This window comes from Chiroxiphia lanceolata, chromosome 1 (assembly GCF_009829145.1).
Source record: "Chiroxiphia lanceolata isolate bChiLan1 chromosome 1, bChiLan1.pri, whole genome shotgun sequence".
Lineage (NCBI taxonomy): Eukaryota > Metazoa > Chordata > Aves > Passeriformes > Pipridae > Chiroxiphia > Chiroxiphia lanceolata.
In genome coordinates this window covers 145063929-145084414 of record NC_045637.1, presented here as the reverse complement: position 1 = coordinate 145084414, position 20486 = coordinate 145063929, and the positions used below count along the sequence as shown (strand labels likewise).

Genomic DNA, 20486 nt, shown 5'->3' with positions numbered 1-20486 from the left:
TGCAGGGCCACTGCAGCAGCAAGCTTACTGTGGTGCTGATTTGTTTTAAGAGTAGTCCATTAATTTTATTTTTCCTTATTGGCCAGTTGGTATAAATAATGCCACTGAAATCAATGTGAATTTTCCTACCATCATTGCAAGAGAATTGGACTGTGGTATTTGTGTGCTTTTTGATGGAGATTTTTAGAAAAAGCTTCTCAAAAGGTCTTTCTTGTCCTTCTTTTGTACATCAGAAAATTTGTGTCTTACTTCTCATCTCTTTCGTGAAAGTCTTGAGAACTGGAGGATTATGGTTGTCATAAAAATGAAATCTGGGAGGGCTAAGAGTTTTAATCAGAAGGGTTAGAAGCTGTCAGGTTTTAGTTGTGCTTTTAGCTTTTATTTAACTCAAGCTTTAGACAATGAATTGTTGAAAGAAAGTTTCCTTTTGAAGTATTTTTCGCTCTTGCTTCTTAGAGAGGATAAAGTTCCCATCCTGGAACTCTTTCCCCAAAAAAGTCAGGAAAGCCACACCTCTAACATTTAGCAATAAGAAGAGAAGGGGAAAAATAATTTATATATTGCTGAAACTTTGGTTTGTAAATGCAATTGTTCTGCAGCTTAAATATGGGAAAATGTTGCCTTATTATCTCTTTATAGAAATGGAAAAAAAATTGCCCCAGTACATGGCAATTAATCTCACTCACAACAGATACTTATGTAGTATAGATACAAAATAGTCCCACCTCACAGATGCCAATTTCTCCCCACTGGTGATAAAAGGATCCTTGGGGATCAGGGTCACATTTGACTGCCAAGCAGTAAATTTAATTCAGTGAATCTGTGTCTCCTGGCCATTAGTTTTATATCCTGGCTCTTGCTTTCTCCAACCTGCTTGTCCCTACTCTTAGAAACCTTCATGTTACACTCAGACAAGTAGGTGTTTTGCCTTCAATGAGATCAATGGTAGCATTTGTAAATTCTGGAAAAGAGGATCCTTTTCAAAGACAGCATAATATAGAAAAATAACTCTTGCACTGGAAGTTCCTGAAGTTTGAAATCCAGCTGCAGAGGCCAGTTAGAGTAGGTAGGCTTGATGGGAGGCAGTTGTGTGGAAAATAGTAAGTAATCTCCACAGAACAAACTTGCCTGTTTCATAGTGAGTGGTGGAAAATTCAAGCTCTTTGGGTCAAGAACAATACTTTCGTTCTCTGTTTGGGTCAGGGAACCATCTTTTTTATCTCAGTTCATATATGACTTTGCACAACAGGTTCCTGGCCTAGGAGAGGACTTTTATTTGGGCTTGGTTATTGCAAATGCATTACAATGCAGAAGCCATATTTGTGTTTCTCCCAAGCCTGAAGTGGTGTGCAGGGAGTCCCAGTGGAGCTGACCTAACATGTTTGTCCTAAAAAGCCTGTTCTTTTAGCTATACAGCAGCACCATGTGTTTTCTCTGGCAATAGGAGATGTCTTTTTCTAGAGAAAAAGGGGTAAATGTAACTTCAATATGCAGAAAATGCATTTTTTATTTAATTTTGAAATACCCCATTTTCTCATCGTATGATGAAGCTCCCAATGATGGCATGTAGCAATAAATATTAGAATTGAATCATAGAATCATAGAGTATATCATAACACACAGTTTTGCTTCCCCATGGACTTTAAGGAAGCAAAATCTGATTTGACAGTATCTCCAGCTCTGTCTTTCAAAGCTGCTTAGCCTTGACAATTTTGGCTGAGATTTTTATTGTGTGTGCTGGTCAGGGCAGCGGGGGTGCCTGGTCTTGGCTCAACAGAGAGCGATTTCAAGTTACTGTGAACAGAGCTTTTGCTGCACTGAGGATTCTCTTAACAAAAGACTGTTAACATTGATCCAAATAAAATAATAATATGACTGAACACGTTAAGGACGTGGATCAATACAAGTTTAAGACACAATGCTAGCACTCGTTTCCCAAGAGACCATAGAACAAAGCAAGTATTAGGGCTGCTACACTGCTGAAAACGTAATAATTTAATGTAAACTTGAAAGCAATTCAGAAATAGAGAAAATATTATTTTTGATTAAACCCTTCAGTGCTCTTGTCCCTCTTTGTTAGCCAAACTCATGTACTCAATACACTCTCTTGTTTTCCACTCCAGCCTGAAGTGAAAATAACCATTATTCCTATTATTGTCGCTTCAGTGCAATAGTATCACAAGTGCTTACAAGAACACAACATCCTGTTTAGATTAATCCTTGTGTCTGTGACCTGATGCAAAACCTTCTGGAGTCAAAGGAAGTTTTTGCACTGAGGTTAATGGCCTTCAGAAAAAGTCACATGAATTTGCACACAAGAATGGAGGGCAGAAGAATGATCTATAGAGAAGGGTTTTTTTTGTTTGCTTTCTTTCCTCACTTCCTTCATTCCTTGGTTCCTTCCACATGATAACTACCACCTCAGCTTCACTTCTGCTCGGTTTCCATAGGATCATAGGATAATTCAGGCTGGTAAGGATCTTAGGCCTCTAGCCCAACCTCCTTCTCAAAATAGTTTGACTGGTTGCTCAAGGCTTTATCCACTCAGGTTTTGAAAATATCCAAGACAGGAGGGAGACTGCACAGCCCTGTTGATTGACCTGTCCCACTGTTTGCCTATTCCCATGGGGAAAATTAATCCTCATACTCAGATTGAGCTTCTCTTGTTTTAGTGTGTGCCTCTTGTCTGTCACCTTCCCATTGCACACCTTGGTAAAGATGTCAGCTCTGTTGTGTTGCTGACATATGTTCTGCTGGGTCTGCTATCCCACCTCCAGGCTGAACAGGTCCAGGTGCATCAGCCCTTCCATGCAGCCCAAGTGCTCTGGCTCCTGAGCATCTGGACAGCCCTCACTGAGCCCATGTAAGATGGTTGATGTCTTTCCTTTAGTGGGTGACCCAGAACTGCACATAGTATTGTAGATGTAGTATAATGAATGCTGATTAGTGGTGGAGGATCACATCCCTTGTCTGACTCTTCATACTTCCAGGGATCCTGTTGACCCTCTCTTCTGCCAGGCACACTACTGTTTGACATCTAGCTTTCTATGAACCCTGTCTCTTTTCAGCAGAGCTGCTCCCCAGCCTGTATTGTTGCAGGTCATTCTTTCCTCCTTGGTGTGGGAATTTGACAGAAAACTCAACAAGGACAAATGCAAAGTTCCTACTGGTCCAGTCCTCCAGTTTACCTGGATGACAGACCAGCCCTCAAGAATATTGGCTGGTCCTCTGCACATTTTAGTGTCCTCTACAAAGCTTAAAACCAAGCACTACATGACCTTTTACAGATTTTTAGTAGACATGATCAGCAAGGTACCAACACAGACTTCTGCAGTGCCCCACTTATTACCATCTTCCAGGCTGTGTATGACCTATTAACCATTTAAATAGTTACCAGGTGGATTTGGCTGAAGAGAGGAACAATAATTCCACTGTAATGGTTCTACATGCTATAACATTTTAAGACATCATAAAGAAGGAGTGAGTGATAGCATCTTACACTTTGGCACAAAGTTTACTGTGCTGTTAACACTCATCGGTTCTCTAGTGAGTCAATGAAGGTATTAATGATCAATAAATCACTTCCTTGAGATCTTTCAGCAGCAGCAAGGAAGATGGGGAAATGGCTGCAGCGAGCAAAATAACCCCCTTCCAGTCTCTGGCCAGTGAATGATGCTAATAAGCCTGCACGTAAAGATTTGTACAGAATCATCAGGCTTCATAAAGCCGTACTTTATGAGTCATGTCTAATCGTTACTGAAAGAAAATCGGCTGAAGTAAAGGAGCTCATGACCCAACACTTTAGACTATCTGACTCTCATTTATTTTTCTGTGCAGTGTATTGGTCCTTCATCACCTAAAGACTCAGAAACAATGACATATAGAAACAAATAGTTCAACTGTTTGGAGGACAGATCTGTGCCACTGAAGGCCGTATAACAATCCCCAAGAAACAACAGAATTCAGTTACCTTAAGTGCAGCTCCAGCTGTGAGTAGAGGAAGTGAACAAATGCCCTTCTTGCCAAAATTTCTGCATGGCAGTCATTGACAGCAAGCCCTTGGTCGTTAATGTATTCCCCATTTATACATTTGGTACCCGATGACAGCACAATAACCTGAGCTTGCCTGATGTCCAAACCTGTAGTAAGAAAAACAAAAAGGTTGTGAAAGTTGCTGGAGGTGAGTATGATATCATGATTATTAAAGTTCTCACAGTCCATGTTTTGATGTGGCAGCCAGACAGCCCTAATAGGATGCTTGTTAAGGTGATGATACGGCCTTTGGAATATGCGGGAATCTCACATCTCTGTGTTATTAGAATAATAAGGGCTCTATTTCAATCTTGCTGCTAATTCCAAGATAAAAGCTCACCACGAAGTTTACTTGTTAAATCAATAACTACATCATAGGAGAGCATATGCTGTAGGGAGGTAATAAAGATCTCCTGCAGTGCTGATAAATGGCCAGGTTTTTATGAGCTGTTGAAGACATTTTCTAGTGGGAACACACACTCCCTGTAATGTTAGGTTTCATTGCTGTTGCACTATAAGCAGTAAATAAAATGCAAGTAACATTTCTGGAGCTGGTCTTTAAAAAATGCCAAGAAAAAAACCAGATCTGACTTCCAGTCCAGTTTACTTTAGTTTCTCTGAGAGCAGCTATATTGGTGCCCTTTTCACTGTGGTCTCAGGGATGGAGCATTCATTACTGAGATCAGCTTTGTTCCTCTGTTACCTCTTCGGATAATGGTGATGGCAAACGAAAGATGTGCCTTTTTTAGTCCAGATAGGCACTTTCTAGGATTAAATCCTAATTTCATTGGAGTCAGTGGCAAAATGCTTACAGACTTTTCTATGATGTTACTTCAATTTTAGAAAAGCTTTAGGAATTATTTTACAGAGTCGGCAATATTATTTTTTCTTATGATGAAGCCTATCGAATTAGCAGAAAAAATAAAAAACTGCAGTGAGTTTTTGGGTTACCAGCACCGTAGATGGGGCCATGTTCTCTTGTAAAATCCATTGGTGCTATATAAGAAAAAAGCTGAATAGAGAAGGAAACTATATTTTAAACATAATGGGCTGGTGCAGCCAATGATTCCCCACTTAGTAAATGTGGTCAACAGTACTTCATAATCTCCACACAGCACTGGGACTAGTAGTGGATGACATGGTATAGCACTGCTGTCATGCTTAATGTATATAATTACAAGAGATACCAAAATTATTTCACACCTATATCAGGATAAAAACTACATCAGTTTAGTAGTATTGTGGAATTGCAGCATTGTGACATTTATAGGAGAGGTATAAGTATTGTGAAAAATTCAGTTAATCACATCTGACCCCCTGGTTGCAACAGTCTCATATAGAAGTTGTTGTAAGTCCTGGTGATGAAGTACACAGCACTGTATGCCTGTGCTGAAAGTTCAATCTCTATTTGTTACTGTAAATGTGGCCCTAAAAAAGTGTCTGGGAGTATCTTTTAGAAGAAAAAATAAAAAAGAAGAGCTGGAAATCTTAAACCCCAAGCAATGAAGATGGGAGCACATGGGAAAGATACAGAAGAGAAATGGAGTTACAAAGACTTTGTGTTTACTTGTTTTGTTACTAGGTATGAGTTGAGTTGGACAAATGACAAATGTACTTTCCCTACAAAGGAAAGTGTCTATACTCTGTACATTAAAATTGCTTTGCTTTAGGGTCACTGCTTTAATGAGAAAAATAAAAGGTATCAATCTTAGATTGATGCATGTCCGTCTAGTTAACTGTGTCTTTCTCGTGGACTAACATCAAACATTTCACAAGGCACTGCCTGCCACAGAGGCATTTGAGTCCCATTCAGCATCTCAAAAAAGTAGTGTATACTTTCCTGAACAGTATATAGTATTTTCCTGGTTGGAAGGTCCACGAAAAGAATCAGCTATTTTCTTTTCATTTTTATTTGTTTGCCAACATAGACAGAGTCTTATTTTCCTCAGTGCAGCAGGAGTACACCAGGAGGCAATTCCCTTGTACAGAAACCCGTGAGCCTCTCTGCCTACCACTGAGGACCTCTGTCAATATCCTTCTCAGAGCAGTGAGACCAACTGCTTCCTTCTCCTTACGTTAGCATACCCCTGGTGTGCCTCCTCCTCTCCCCCTTCACCTCTCAGTCAAAGGCTCTGCAAATACAAAGCAAACCATCTGGGGAAGCCTTCCTGCTCTTCTGCTCTCTGGGAGCCTACCTTCTTCACCCCTCCCAATCAGTCCAGTACACAGTGTTATGCCTTTTATTATTTCAGACATTTTATCCATAAATAAACTTAACTCTTTTTCTCTTCTCATCTGAGGGTAATTGGATGAATGCACACAGGATTTTCTGTAAGATCTGGACTTAGTTACAAATGAAACAGAAAGGCACGCAACACCTATTTAATGCAGCAATAAAATGAAACCCTCTGATGTTGTTTGCTATCACAATGTCCACCTGCACAGCAATAGCCAGTGTGCTTAGGGTGTTCATTTTTGAGTGAATTAACTCCATATGTCAGCTTTCAGTGATATGGGGCCCCAGTAGGTAGTCATGTGTGGACACAGCCTGAGGAGTCTGCCAGTCCTGGCAAAGTGCAGTTGTTTGCAGAACATCACTTAAATGTTGCCTAGGGCTGGAGGCAACGGTTTCCAAGAATTTGCAGAAGCAATCTGAGTGTTAAACATTAAAAATCTCCATGTATTTTCCATTTGCAATGTCAGAAAATAATCCATGTTCCTCTGTACTCAGAAATACCCAAGAGTTATGTCTCACTACTATGGCACTCAGAAACACAGGTGTGCATGACTTATGCATTAGCTCTGAAATATTTACACCTCACTGGGGAGCCAAATGGGGAAAGTGATCTGTGACCAACATATCACCATTCAATGCTGCCTGTGAGGGCACCCAGAATGATGAGAAATACTTCCAATGACCTGACAGTTGCCCGACGTGTTCAGGAGCATCTATACTAACAGATTGTCCTCTAGCATGCCTTGTTTTGTACATACACAGAGTTGGAGGTTTATCCCCTGTGAACTGCTTGATATTATTTCCAGTGAGCATGGGAGGAATTTTTCTCTGAGAATAAGACATGTGATCCCTAGCTGATGAAGGCGAATTTTAGCATTGAGTAATCACATTGACATTTTAGGCAGCATTTCCAACTCTGGAGCCTAGATACTTGCTTCAGTGATTCAGAATTAATAGGCACTTCTGTACATTTGTCTATTTTGTGTTAAACCTAGTAATTACTAACTCTTGTTATTAATGTTTACTTCCTATTTTATTTTGCCTGCAGAATACTTCAAATTTCTCAAGTCATTTCTATTTACAAAAGTAAAGCTACCCCCTAAACATTGATTGATTTAACCTCAGACATATAGCAGATCTAGACTGTGCACAAAATCAAATCGTACCAGGAAAGCTACAGCTCTGTGAGTGGGAAAACCCTACACTAGCAGTAGCTGGCACCCCCAGCCGTAGGCACCTTCCCCACTTAGTGTTGTACAGAAGGCTATAACCCTAGACAAAGATTGCTCTCTGCAGGACCCAGGTTCTTACTGAGGGGAGTCAATCTCAGATGAAAGATCCAGGGATCTAACTGTGCTCAGGTTATTTGACAAACGAGGAGAAATGGGCTACATTATTATGACCTTAACTCCTGACCCACTGATTGTCAGAGTTCATGAGGCATTTCCTACCCTCTCTGCCTTCTGCAAAGTAATGTTTGAGAAGATATTAGGTTAAAAGTAACTAGTGAACAATTTATAACACGCACCTGCATTAGGTTTCTATTATTTGCCTAAAGACTTCTAATGGTTTTCAATTTGAAAAGGAAATGGAGCAGGGGAAAGGAAATTGGGGAGCTGTGTCAGCATAGTGGTTGAGTCCTGGATAACACCGTGTTGTTGAGGACAGCTGAGAGAGCAGGAAGGAAATTCACCACCTTTTTTCTTCACAAATTTTGTCAATTAATTAGTTGCATTATAGAACAAAAATATATCCATAAATGACACATTGCCTTTGATCACAGAGTCAGTCTAATGATCTGGTGAGGTGATGAGTCTTTCTGTCTTTCTGGTGCTCTGCTGCAAGCCTGAGCCCACCATGGGGTCTAGAGGCAGGGTCTCCACTCACAGCCAGGGAGGGGCAACCTGGAACCCCCTAATATTCATTTTTTTGTGATAGCACAGACTTTCACATCAGAGTGAAGCTGTAGAAAAGAAACTGGGTTTTACTGTAAGCGATTTTCAGTTTGCTGACACCAGTGATGAGACTAATTTCAGCTGTTCTGGATAACTAGAGTTGAGATGTCCATAGCTGAGCTAATTGCTGTAGACTTTCTTTACAGTCAAAGGAGAGGAACTTTCCTAAGAGGTGATTCATCTGACCTAGTTCAGATACTTGCTTTTGGATAGTCTGCATTATACCTCAGTATTGCCAGCTACTCTTCATGGACCCTGAACACCTGTAGACAGCCAGCAGAAGTACAGCTTTCTGCACTGTAGACAGATGCTTTTACTGAGATTTCTCTAATTACAATTAAATATAATTTACCAATCAAAATACCAATCAAAACCCCTCAAATCATAAGAGGGCAAACAGGACAAATTTGCGACCTTTGAAACATTTTTCCTTCCTTAAGTTTAAACTTTTTGAGGTATTTTTTTTCAGCTTCTCCCCCCCCGAACAATTAAGGATAATTGTATCAATATTGATATATTCATGGGTAGTCATATTGCCTTGAGCTGAGCTATTATACACAGAAAGCAAACAGCTCTATCTTCCCTACATGACCTCCCAAAACAAAAGTCCTGCAGCCACAGAGATTGCAAAAGAAATGATTCAGAAAGATGCTGACAGAAGTGACAGTAAGCAAAAAAATATGAAGGCTTGCTCAGCAGATAAGCTGGATATGGAGAACTGGATGACGTCTTACAGACTACTGTTATGAGCTAGGCTTTCAAGTCAGTCATGGGTATAAACAAAAAATATCTACACCCATCTTGGAGACACAGCTCTACCAATGAAACAAGTGAGTTTTGGCTAGTCTAGTCAATGTTTCCACTGATTTTAATAGAGTTACCCTCACTTCTAGTGTGCTGTGATTGTTAAGACCCTCCATAATATAGAATTTGTGACCCTGCATATTTATATGTTGGAAACGGAGAATCAAAATCACCAGGTAATCACAAGAGGTGTTACATGCAATCACAAAACTGAATCACACTGGCTGTGTTTTGGAGAACTCCTGTGACACTCACTGAGCTTAATTCACATTGAACAGGATGGAGTCTACAACTGCTAATGCCAGAGTACAACTGAGATCACACTTCGGCTTCTCAGCAGCTGGCACAGCACATGAAGAAACACCAGTCAGTGTGCAAGCGAATATTGCACTGCATGTTTTACACACTGCTAGTGGAGGGTGATATCTATCTTCTTTTTCGACATGACACCGTGAAGACAACTCACTGCTCAAAATGTATTCATGTTAAATTAGAAAAAATAATCAGAAAAATCAGGTTTGATTAATTAAAAAAACCCCACCTCTTTCATTGGGTGGGAGACAACTTACACAAAATCCTACATGGTAAAAAGGAAAGCCAGAAATAATGATAGTGTAACATCAGCCCTTGTGAATAATTCATGGGATACAATTTCATGTTATTTTAAATGGTGCCGCTTCTCTTTCTGATAAGCAATAATTTTATGCTCTTTCTTTACCTTTTTTAACAAATCAGTCAAAAGGATTGTCTATTGTTATCTGCAAAAAAGTGTATTTGGAATAATTTTCAAGGCAGCTTAATTGAGCTCTGATCACAGAGGAGTTTTTTGCTTTTTTAATACCCTCTACTCATAGCTGAATAAGTTCAGGTTTCCATTTCAGGTTTGTTTAGGGAAGGAAAATTTCTTGATGTTACACAGCACTGACAAGTCTCGCATTATTTTCTCTTATCTTCTTCCCTGGCAGCTCTACCACATCCTTAGAATGGGTTTAATTTTGTAATAAGAGATAGTCAAGACATGAAAGGGCAGTGATGCTGGAAAAGCTGCCTGCAGGGACACTCCGTGGACTTGGTCCCACATCCCACTGTCCCAAGGCAGGTCCCTGAGCCCATGCAGAGCCCTGCAGGGACTGTGCTGCCAGGCTATGGAATGCTGCTCAACACCCTGGGAGTGGGCAATGTCCCGTTGAAAATACTTCTGCAAAAGAGGCAAAGAGCTCTTCTCATCTTCTCCCTCAAAAAAATTAGGAAAAGGACACATTTCTCTGGAAGCTGAAACCATTGTCTCCGTATGTTATTTATTACACTGCGGGTAGGTCTATCGTTAGAAGTGAGGGGTGTGTTTATCCAGGTCCATTAGTCCATTTGCCCTGCAGCTTGGTGATGCATCTACAACACCCTCTATTCTGAGGTTTCAAGAGGAGTGAAATCAAAATATCTGTGCAAGGAAGGAGCTGAGAATTGAGGGACTGGTGTGTGACATGTCCTTCAGTTTCGATGTAGAATATGCACTCCTGACCCAGGCAGCTCTGCTGTCCCCAGCTCTGCATGGAGAGCAAAACCACACTTGTGACTCCAAAAAGAATGAATATGTAGCCATAAGAGAAGAACTGTGTACAGCAGGCATGACTAGCAGTATGCAGACATCTATTACCAGCACGCATTTTTCTACCAGCCATAAAGACTCTGCTGCAGCTCAGTTTTTTCTATTTTCTGTTGTATCAGTGGTGGTGACTGTGATCATTTCAGTGACAAGCAGCAGCTTGGGACTTCAGTGAGCACCCTGTCTGTATCCCATGGTTTGCAACTAGTTGCTCTGAAGAACAGCCCTGAGGTGGATGGGAGCAGCTGATGTGAAGTGGCTGACTAAAATCTGGGAAGAAAGAAGTTATGTTAAGGACTTATGAAAAGTAATAGCGGAAGTCTGAACAAAAGGCAAATACACAGCTAGCAAATAATAGAATAAAGAAATGGCTAGCAGTGAAGTTACAGACATTTGGGGGTGTCAGTGGAACATAGTCTTTGAAATGCTGGAGTTGCACAGGGATTTCTTTTCCTGACATCAAACTGTGGGTTGTGTGGAACTGAATATATTGTATTTCTGTGGAAAGAGAGGGTTTAGAGGGAGCCTCTGAGAGCTTCATATTTTCTTCCTTTATTAATGTGTTGAGTAATCCTGCCTCTGACTGCACTGCCTAGGGAAGGCTTTTCTTTGCAGTGCCCTTCATCTTTATCAGTGAAGGAGCAGGGGCAGAGTCATGGTCCTCTCTGCCCTGATCTCTGACCCCCCTATGCTGGGAGCAAGAGCCAGGGTATTGTCTGAGAGTGGCTGTGGCTCTCCTTTCATAGCCAAGCACAGTAAATTTTCCCTCAAACCATGGACATGTGTCTGTGTGTGTGCATTATTTGTAAACAAATTCCAAATTCAGCTCCTCTGGAAGAAAAATCCTTTTCTGACACAAGCCCATTTTGTACTGTTTGATCACATCATGGGTGCCTGACAAAGGATTCTTGCACTAATCCATTTTGCAAGACTCCTATGCAGGTCTTTCCATTAAGCCTCATTCAAAAGATGGATTTCCCAGTTCAGAAAAGAATGGCAAGGAGATTGCCAAAGTGGATGTGAATCAAAAAACAGAGGCAAAACTGCTGGGCCTGAAGAGAAGAGTGAAAAGCAGGAAAGACTACAAAAATTAAATATACAAACTATGAACATGGTGTAAATGTTTCTGAGTACCTGAAAGGTGAGAGGTGGGTACTAAATTTAGAGCAGTGCAACTGAGGTCCTGAGATGACATCAAAGAAAATAAAAGTCAGACTGAATAACTGGTGAAAATTATTAGCAATGAGATCCATTAGGCTTGAATGGTCTCCCAAGATAGTGTTGAAAGCCCCATTGCTAATTGATTCATTTAAATCTAGACTGGAAAAAGCACTTGGGAACGCACCACAGGGAACAATCTTGTGCTTGCAGGGAAATGGACTGGACGACTTAGTGGTCTTTCCCAGCTCTAATTTCTATGGTCCATTTCTTTCCTCCCCTCACTGGATGGAAAGGATGAAATCCCATCAGCTTTGGTTCTGAGGAGTGTGGAAGGAGACAGTGCTTGCAAGCACCCGTGCCCTTTGTCTTCCCTTCCTTTCCTCAATGTGGGCTTTGGAAATCCAGAGGGGGAGGAGGCAGAGTCAGGCCAAGCCCCTGCATGCTTCATCCTGATACAAAATCCTTGAGGATTTTTTTTTTGACCTAAATTGATAGTGGCATAATCAAGTTATTTGAGGGTCCTTTCCTTTCATGTGAATTTGAATAGTGTCTTTCTCCTCAGGAAGAGAGCTGTGTAGGGACTTACACATAATTCTTAATTTTTAAACAGGACTGTACTGCACTTTTCCTGCCAGGTCCTGACTGCGTATATCGGTGTTTCTCTAATAAATGCTTTGCCACTGATATCTGAGCATTAAATAAATTGGCAGTCTTATATAGTAAGATCCTTAATTGCAGTGAGAAAGGATGAAATCCTAAATGTGGATTTTGGCAGATAAGCGCAGGAGGAACTTATTCCATTTTTTTTTTGTAATCTTAGGTGTACTTGCATCTAAAAAAATCTTCCTATGTGTTTTACTAGGCCAGTAAGGTGAAAGAAATGGTTGCTGCCACCAAGCCTTTATTCACCAAGGAAACTACTGTTTTTAGGATGAGATGCACTCTTGGTATTGAGACTGAGACAACTTCCAGTTTGGCTTATCACAGAGCAGAATGAAAGTCTGACCTTGCCAGCTCCTTGCTTGACACACTTAGGAAACAGAAGTGCCTATTTTTATTTTCATGTTTTATGCTAATTATTATACCCATCCCTGTGGCCAATGCAATTATATGTGACACAGAGCCAGGACCTTGTCTGCATCCAGGTTTTGAGAAGTGTCAATTACTGTTCCAATCAGAAAAATACTTTAAACATCAAGAATGGAAAGCTAAGGCCAAAGACTGCAAATAGTCAGGGATAAAAGGCTCAGTGTCTGAGAAGAGATGGCTGCTCTGAGATGGGAACCAGAGTAACCAGTGGGCAAAGCAGGGAAGATGTTTGCTGCTGAAGCTGCCCAGAAGGCACCAGTAAGATGTGTTAGGGACACTCACAGCTTCTTCTGCTGGTGGAAAATGAGGGACTCAATTCCCTTCCCATTTGGGTCATTTTCCTGTGGAAGTGCCTAAAACTGCTGATACGAGAGGGTTTTTTTCTCCTCTTCTTGTAAATCTGTGCTACCTGACAGCTGAGACGACAGAATTGGGTTAGACAATAGAAGCTAAGAGGGGCTGTGTGCTGTGCTGGTTTGGGTGCTCACCTCCAGAAGTGAAGCTCTGGTTCTGTACTTAGTCCCAGCTGGTGCATGCATTTCTTGCTTGTTTTGTGCAATATATATAATCTGACCTGGGGAGATGACACTGAGTCTGTTTTTCTCTCAGTCTGTGCAAGGCTACAGGACAGTTCCATCTCATGTTCTGTTTCTAAGTAATCTATCTTCAACTACTTTCTGCTCCTTAGCAGAAAAGATGAAGAAACAGTCAGTCTTTCACTTGTAGGGGGAGTACTTGCAGTGGCATTCCTAAGCCCACATTTTAATAGAAGCGATGAAGCTGGTGGAGCCAGAGCTTTAGCTACAAAATCTCAAATGTCCTTTCAGCTGGAATTTGGAAACCTAAGTCTGTTGAGTTGCAGGAATCCTACTATGCTCATTATAGGTCCACATTACAAAATCCAGGAATAGAGTTACAGCTATGGAAAAAGGATAGTTTTATGGGGTTCAAGGTTATTTAGAGAGACTCTGAAGTTTATTGGTTTAGGGTTTATAGCCAGAGAAAAACAGATTTCTGAAATACATGATTGCTAATTACATATCTATTTACACCTGTTTTAAAATATTTTGAGAAAAGCTGTCATGTGGTGATGATGTGTCAATCTTGGCACATGTAAGAAGTTGACAATGTTTCCAAGAATGTCCAGGGACTTTGTGCCATGTCCTTAGGAGCATCAGATAGCAGAAGGTGAAGAGACCTTATGAGATTTCCGAAAGGATGTCAGCAGTTTGGACACCCAATTTTGATTTCAGAAGTTTCAATTCTCGTTGAAACATGGAATCTCTCTGGGACCAGGCTTTTAGCATCAATCTAACTGTGCAAATGGGACCTGAGAGCCTAAATTACTTCTGCGTCTCTCTCCTTGAAGGAATGGGCTCTGGACACTAATCTTTAAATCATTCACAGTTTCTCTAACTGTTTTGGCCACTCAGGTGCAGCATGGGATGAAGCAGATTGATACTCTGAAGGCCTGAATTTCTACTATATTTTACTACTTTGCAACTTTCGTATTTATACTAAGGATCAGAAATCAATTGGACATCAGTATTCCTGATTGTACTTAGATGTCAGGCTTTATGAGTCTTAATGTAACTGTTAAGATCCATGGAGACGTATTGTCAGCTTTAGTATTTTCTGTTATTCCACTTAGCAATGATTAAGATCCATTCCATGAGATACAGATGATAATTTACCACCTTTTATCACAGCATGAAATTGCTATTTAGGGCTCTTTTGTCCAGTTCATCTTTATTTCATACAAGATAACTGAGAAGACCTCCTAATTTGCTTTTAACATCAAAATGATTGTCAGCCTTAAAAAAAAAAATAGAAGGGAGAAAATTGAAGTGAGAAATCACCTCATAACCTTTTTCTGTGAATGCCACACTGCCGTGAAAAGGACTGAACTTTCTTAATGCTTCATTTTTAACAGAAAGCATGACAAAAATTTCCTATCAGTATTTAAACTGCTAAGATTTGTCAAACACAAATGGGAAAATAGTGTTTGAATAGCAGTTTCATTTTGTCCTTAATGATTATGGGAGGGGTTTTTTTTGCAAAGAGGACCTCAGCAATAATAGATCATCTCCGCACTGAGTGGCAGGAATTCTTTACTGTGGCTTGTGATTTCAGGTAGAGCACAAATGTGTGCCCATATCTGTTCAGAGCTGGCAAAGGCCAAATTCTATCCATGGTGTAAATAGTGTGAATGCCACGAGCCTCTAGATTAGTGTGTGGCTCGCACCTCCCACCCTGCTCTGCCCTGCCCTGTGACTTCCTATCTCTCGGCTCCAGGGGATGGGCAGCACTATCCATGCTCTCTCCTCAGTGCCCTGTGCAGTGGTGAAGGCAGCTCCCCTTTGCTGAGCCCAACAAGTGCTACTTTCTCACCAGAGGCTCCTCAGCCTCCTAATCTGTGACTCTGGGCATCAGGACTGGAGGTATATGAGGGTGCTGCAGTCTTGCATTTGGTGCCCTGTGTTAGAAAATATTACCTTTCTTGACTTTTCAGTGGGAAGGTACAGCAGATCAGTGGGTTAAAATAAGATGTCCAAATTGCAGCTGAGAGACAGAAAGACAGGGATTTGATGGGTCACCTTTCCATAACAACAACATCAAGAAAGAGCTGCTATTGAAATGAAATATTGGTTGTTCCTAGCCAAGAGCCAAACACCCACCCAGCCTCTTGCTCACTCCACTCTCCCATGGGACTGGGAGGAAATAGAAGGAAGGCGAGACTAATGGATTGAGATAATGATAGTTCATGGTTACTTGGCAAGACAAATGCCATAAACCCAACTGTCTCCCCCTTCTACTTCTTTCTCTGAACTTTTATTGCTGGGCACAGTGTCCTATGGTAAGAAATACTCTCTCCATCAGCTGAAGACACCTGTCCTGATTATGTCCCCTTTCAGCCTCTTGCCCACCTCTAGCTTACAAACTCTGGATTTATCCAAAGCCACAAATGCAAAACATGACAAAGGAAGTTGACTCCTTGCATCCCATGCCTGGATATATGTACTTGTTCTGAGGTGATAGTTTGTATTTGACTTGGTGTTTTCCAGACTGTCTTTTCCACAGATGAACTCATGTTCTTAATTTACCATATGTGAATCAATCGTGTCTTCAGACAAGTCAGGGGAATTATCTGGATAGTTCGTGTGCAGTAAAACTTAGGTCCTCATATTAATACTATTGTAAGTATATTTATTGTTCTACTTGGAGATATTCTGTGGATTACAACTTCCTGTATGCGGAAGATTTGAAAGCACTGTCTTACTTGTTAAACACTTTTTCCTAGAGTGAATCAAACAATTTTTTATAGAAAAATCTTCTCTGAGTGTGTTTCAACAAAGTTGGAATATGTTAGAGTACTGGCAGATTTCAAAATCATTGTAACTGAAGAACTACTACTTTATTTCAGCTCTTCCATCTTCCGAAACATTTATTTAGATCTGTTATGTGAATTTTAAAATTATTATTATATTCAATTATTATATTACATCAGCTGGTATCTAGTCTGATAATTTGCTGCTGCCTAGGCTGATTTTTTCAAGACTATCTTGATGTCTACTAATAAAATATTTTGAAAACTTACTTTCAAAAAACACACAGAGATTTTAATTGTCATCACAATTCAGAGTAAAGCATTTCTAAATGCGTTGGACTGCCTGTTTTTCTCACTAGCAATTTATTGCTGCAGAACTTTCACAGTCAGTCAATAACATAATTTTCGACATTTTTTTTCTTTCTTATACATTGGAATTTGCCCTGGGTGCTACAGCATAAGTCAATTACACTGCCCAAATGTAACTCTCTTTGGTTTCCCTGGGAAATTGAAATGAGAGAAAAAAATGTCAAAGTTCAGAAAAAGAAAACCAATCTAGCACAATTCTGTTTCCTCTGTACAGACTTTGCATTATCTTAACAGCAGTTATCACAGAATCACATTGTGCTTTTTACCAGCTTTGCCAGAAAACTGTACAAGCACAGATAAATCTACTTGTAGTCCAGGTGACATTAAATTGAAAAGAAGGTAAAACAAATCAGTTTTTTTCTCTTATGGGTGTGTATCATAATAAATGCAACAAGACTTTACAAGATTTGGTTTTGTTGATGTCATTAGTAAATTGTTTGCAGAGATCTAAGAGACCTTCTGACAAATTTTGTATTAAAACTACAGGGAATTGGTACTCATTTGAGTGTTTGATGTGGAAAACCTGTCTGTGCAATCTTTCAAAAGAGTGTATTGAAGTCCTTGCTACTTCTGGGAACGATGGTGAAGAACAGACCACGAATCTACAACTTTAGTACAGAAAATAATGACACAAATAGCAAATGATTCATCTTGCCACAGTTGGCTGAGATTCTTGTGCTGGAAAGAATTCAAATCTTCCTGGAGAATGTACTAAGACAAGGCTGTTTCTAGCTTTGCATCTTCTGTGAATCACTTCATATCTGCAAGTTTCTTTTCTAGGCTCCACAAAACCAGTGAGATATTGACAAATTGGATGGCTGACAGATTGAACAAATCCATGAAAGGGAATTCATAATTGAAAAAGGAGCCTTGAGGGAAATGGTTTGTGAACATAAGTAAAATTATATTCTGTCTTAATGCTGACTAAGATGAAATATGAAACACAAATTTGTAAAATCCTACTAAGGGCATGGGACTCATCAAAAAAACAGACAGCATGAGGACACTTTCAATACAGACAGCTCCAACTACCCAACCAGGCTAACAAAGGTCTGGAAGTGCCCTTTCCTTCCCCTAGCATTGCATGCACTCAGAAGCCATGATTTTGAAAATTATTTCTCCTTTCAGTAGCCACTCTTCTCATATGGTGTGGAGTTTTAATCCGCTGCTTTGGACACGTAGCAATAAGGCTGCAGGGCCAGTGTGCTTTATAAAGCTGGTCTAGACCTGGGTTAAAGAATACAGGAGTAGTTTCTCAGCAAGGTAGAATGGGATGAAATTCCTACAGGCATTTCTTACAATTCTACGCTGAGTATAAGAAAACTGAACTGAACCCTGAGCTGGGTATGGCCCCTCTCCCCCCCTGGATGTGGTTAAAGCAATAGTTCTTGGCTCCTGTAGCTCAGTTTCTTATGAAAAGCATATTAAAACATTCTTCCTTGTAGTTCTGCTTGGAAAGAGCTCCTCTAAATAAACCACAGCACTTTGTTTAAATCTGATGAGTGCCACAGTCAAGAAATCTGACTGACAAGGCAGGTGGTATGCTGGGTCTAGTGTGCATCTTTCACATCCCAAAGTCAATCACACTCTTATTTTCCTTCATACTGGATATGACTGCTGTGATCTAGGGGATTTATAAACCATGTTTCATGTTTATAAAACACTTTGTCTGTGCAGGACTTAAAATATGGAAGACTTATCCATCATTTCAGATCCAAAGCAGAATAAGAAAATTATAACAAATTTAGCTGAGGAGCAGTTTAGTTTCAACCAGAGGTCTAAAAGATTTTAAGGTCAACTTCTTGACTTCTAATGTCAGGAGAGGATTACTTATTCTTTTCATATCAGAAAGGGGAAGAAGTTGCTCAGCACAGAAATCTTAGCTGCATTTAGGCTCTGTGGTTGGAAAAGATCCATCAGAAAATCCTATCTCCATCCTACTGTCTTGCAATATTCACAACTCTCTCTATTGAATGTACCTAATGCAATTGTTGAAAGGAAGGAATAAGACAAGCCTGGATGAATTATACATGCTTTCCCCCTCTGAGCTTATCCCCTCATTTCTACTCTCGATCCACTGCTCCACGTGTCAGAATGAGAATGCAGTTCATGGAAGCATCTCCACTGCTGACATCCTCATAAATACTGAGATGCCCCAGCTGAGGTGTGCTCACAAAAGAAAGAAAGACCATCTACAACTGCTTCATGAAAGCACTAAAGATTTCCACATAGTATGTGTCAATCAGTTAAGTCTTAACAGGAGTGAGTATCAAATTTTGGCCCTGTTGATAAGTATAAGTATTTCCCAAGGCTAGAGCAGAGTAGAACTAAAATTACACATGCTCTTTGATTTTTTTTTTAATTGGAAAGGAAAAGGACTGAGATTTGCTTCTGTTGTCAGTCTAAAACAAGATTTATGATAGCCTTGTACAACAGGAAGTTGGTGTTTCCAGAGTTAAGAAAGCAATTAATAAATAATACCACTTTTATTGATAAATAACACCCCCCCTCCATCTAAAGAAAACACAAAATCAGAGGCCTGCATTTTGTCCTGTAAACAAAGCAACATAGGGACATATTTACGAATAAATCTTTAACTCTGTTGCCAATATTTTTTGTGTGAACTTACTTGAGCTGTAAATATTTAATGCTTCTTTTCACTGCATTACTATTTATTTTTCTGTGTGTGAGTAGTCATCCTTCAGTATTGTGAACCAGGTAAATAATGTATTACTTAGTCATGAAAAATGCCAGAGGAAAATAAATGAGAGGATATCTTACCTTTGGTCATCACAATGCCTGCAAGAGTTTTGTGGCGTGCATGCATGGAAGTGAAATTGTCTGTCAGTTCCTGGAACTTCTGTGCAACCATTTGGTATACGGAGTCAGCAAAATCCTGAAAGACACAGTCAGAAAGAACTTTTTCACTTCTTTGATTGAGGAAACTGGGTGTTTCTGCAGATTATCCACCTGCTGCCAGCAGCTGAGAGGTCCCTTTTAGAATTAGACACCACCTACCTGAGCAAAGCTAAAGTGAGTCTCTCTCCTTTGACTACCTCCAGCACCCTCAGAAATGGCCAAATTAACTGCACTACAGCTAAGAGACCCATGTTGACTAGGATTGGGGGTAAAGGGAGAAGACTTCAAGGCTGACCTTTTTTTCAGTCTCTTAAGACACTGGTCTAGGATTACATCACAGGAACTTAAAGCACTTTATTATAGTGAGCTAAAGAGGTGGATGTGTGTCCTACCAAACCACTTATTTCTGTGAGCCCACTGAAAATTTCCATTAGCCCACTGACACCTGAGAGCTGAGCTGAGGCTTGGTTTATAGGTAAAAACCACCTATTTCTGCAATCAAGGTGACTTTTTAATGACTCACAGCTACTATTAAGGTAAAGTGATCAGCTCAGAAATTTGTTAGAGGAGTACCGTGGTCTGTCCAGCTTCTGCCTTGAGAGAGACTGGGAAGAAGGGAAGGGGAACCTCTGCCTGCACGTCCTACCAAAGACATTGCTTGCAGTTTTCAGTTATGCAGTAGTGCTGAGGGACTGGTTTGTTGTGTCTCCTCCAGAGCACAGCTTCTTTGTTAGAAAGGCAGATTTTCCCACGGACTGGGCACTAGAGACTGTGTGGTCTGAACCCTCAGGTATGAGTGAGTCCAATCACCAGAGAGAGTCTTGGGAAGCTGGTTACTAAAGCAAAGCAGGTTGAAAAGGTCTAAAAAGTGAATTCTGTGGAATGTGTATGGATGAGCAGGAACCTAAACCATCTCTGGTGCTCCTGAGAACACCATGACTTGGAATGGTTCCCTGATGCAATGTTTCATATCTTTTCATTTACTTAATCTCTGCACTTTGTTTGGCACTGTGCCTCTCAGGCATACATTAGAGGTAAGTCAGTGGAACG

General features: G+C 40.4%; 1 protein-coding gene across 1 annotated transcript in view; it reads right to left on the bottom strand.

The window, feature by feature from the left end:
• Positions 1-20486, bottom strand: part of ADARB2 (adenosine deaminase RNA specific B2 (inactive)) — a 305220-nt gene that overhangs the window by 40458 nt on the left and 244276 nt on the right. The window contains exons 4-5 of the mRNA XM_032708225.1: positions 19359-19473; positions 3971-4139 (exon numbers count right to left, since the gene is read on the bottom strand). Coding sequence (XP_032564116.1) covers positions 3971-4139; positions 19359-19473 — 284 coding nt within the window. The remainder of the gene's footprint in view (positions 1-3970; positions 4140-19358; positions 19474-20486) is intronic.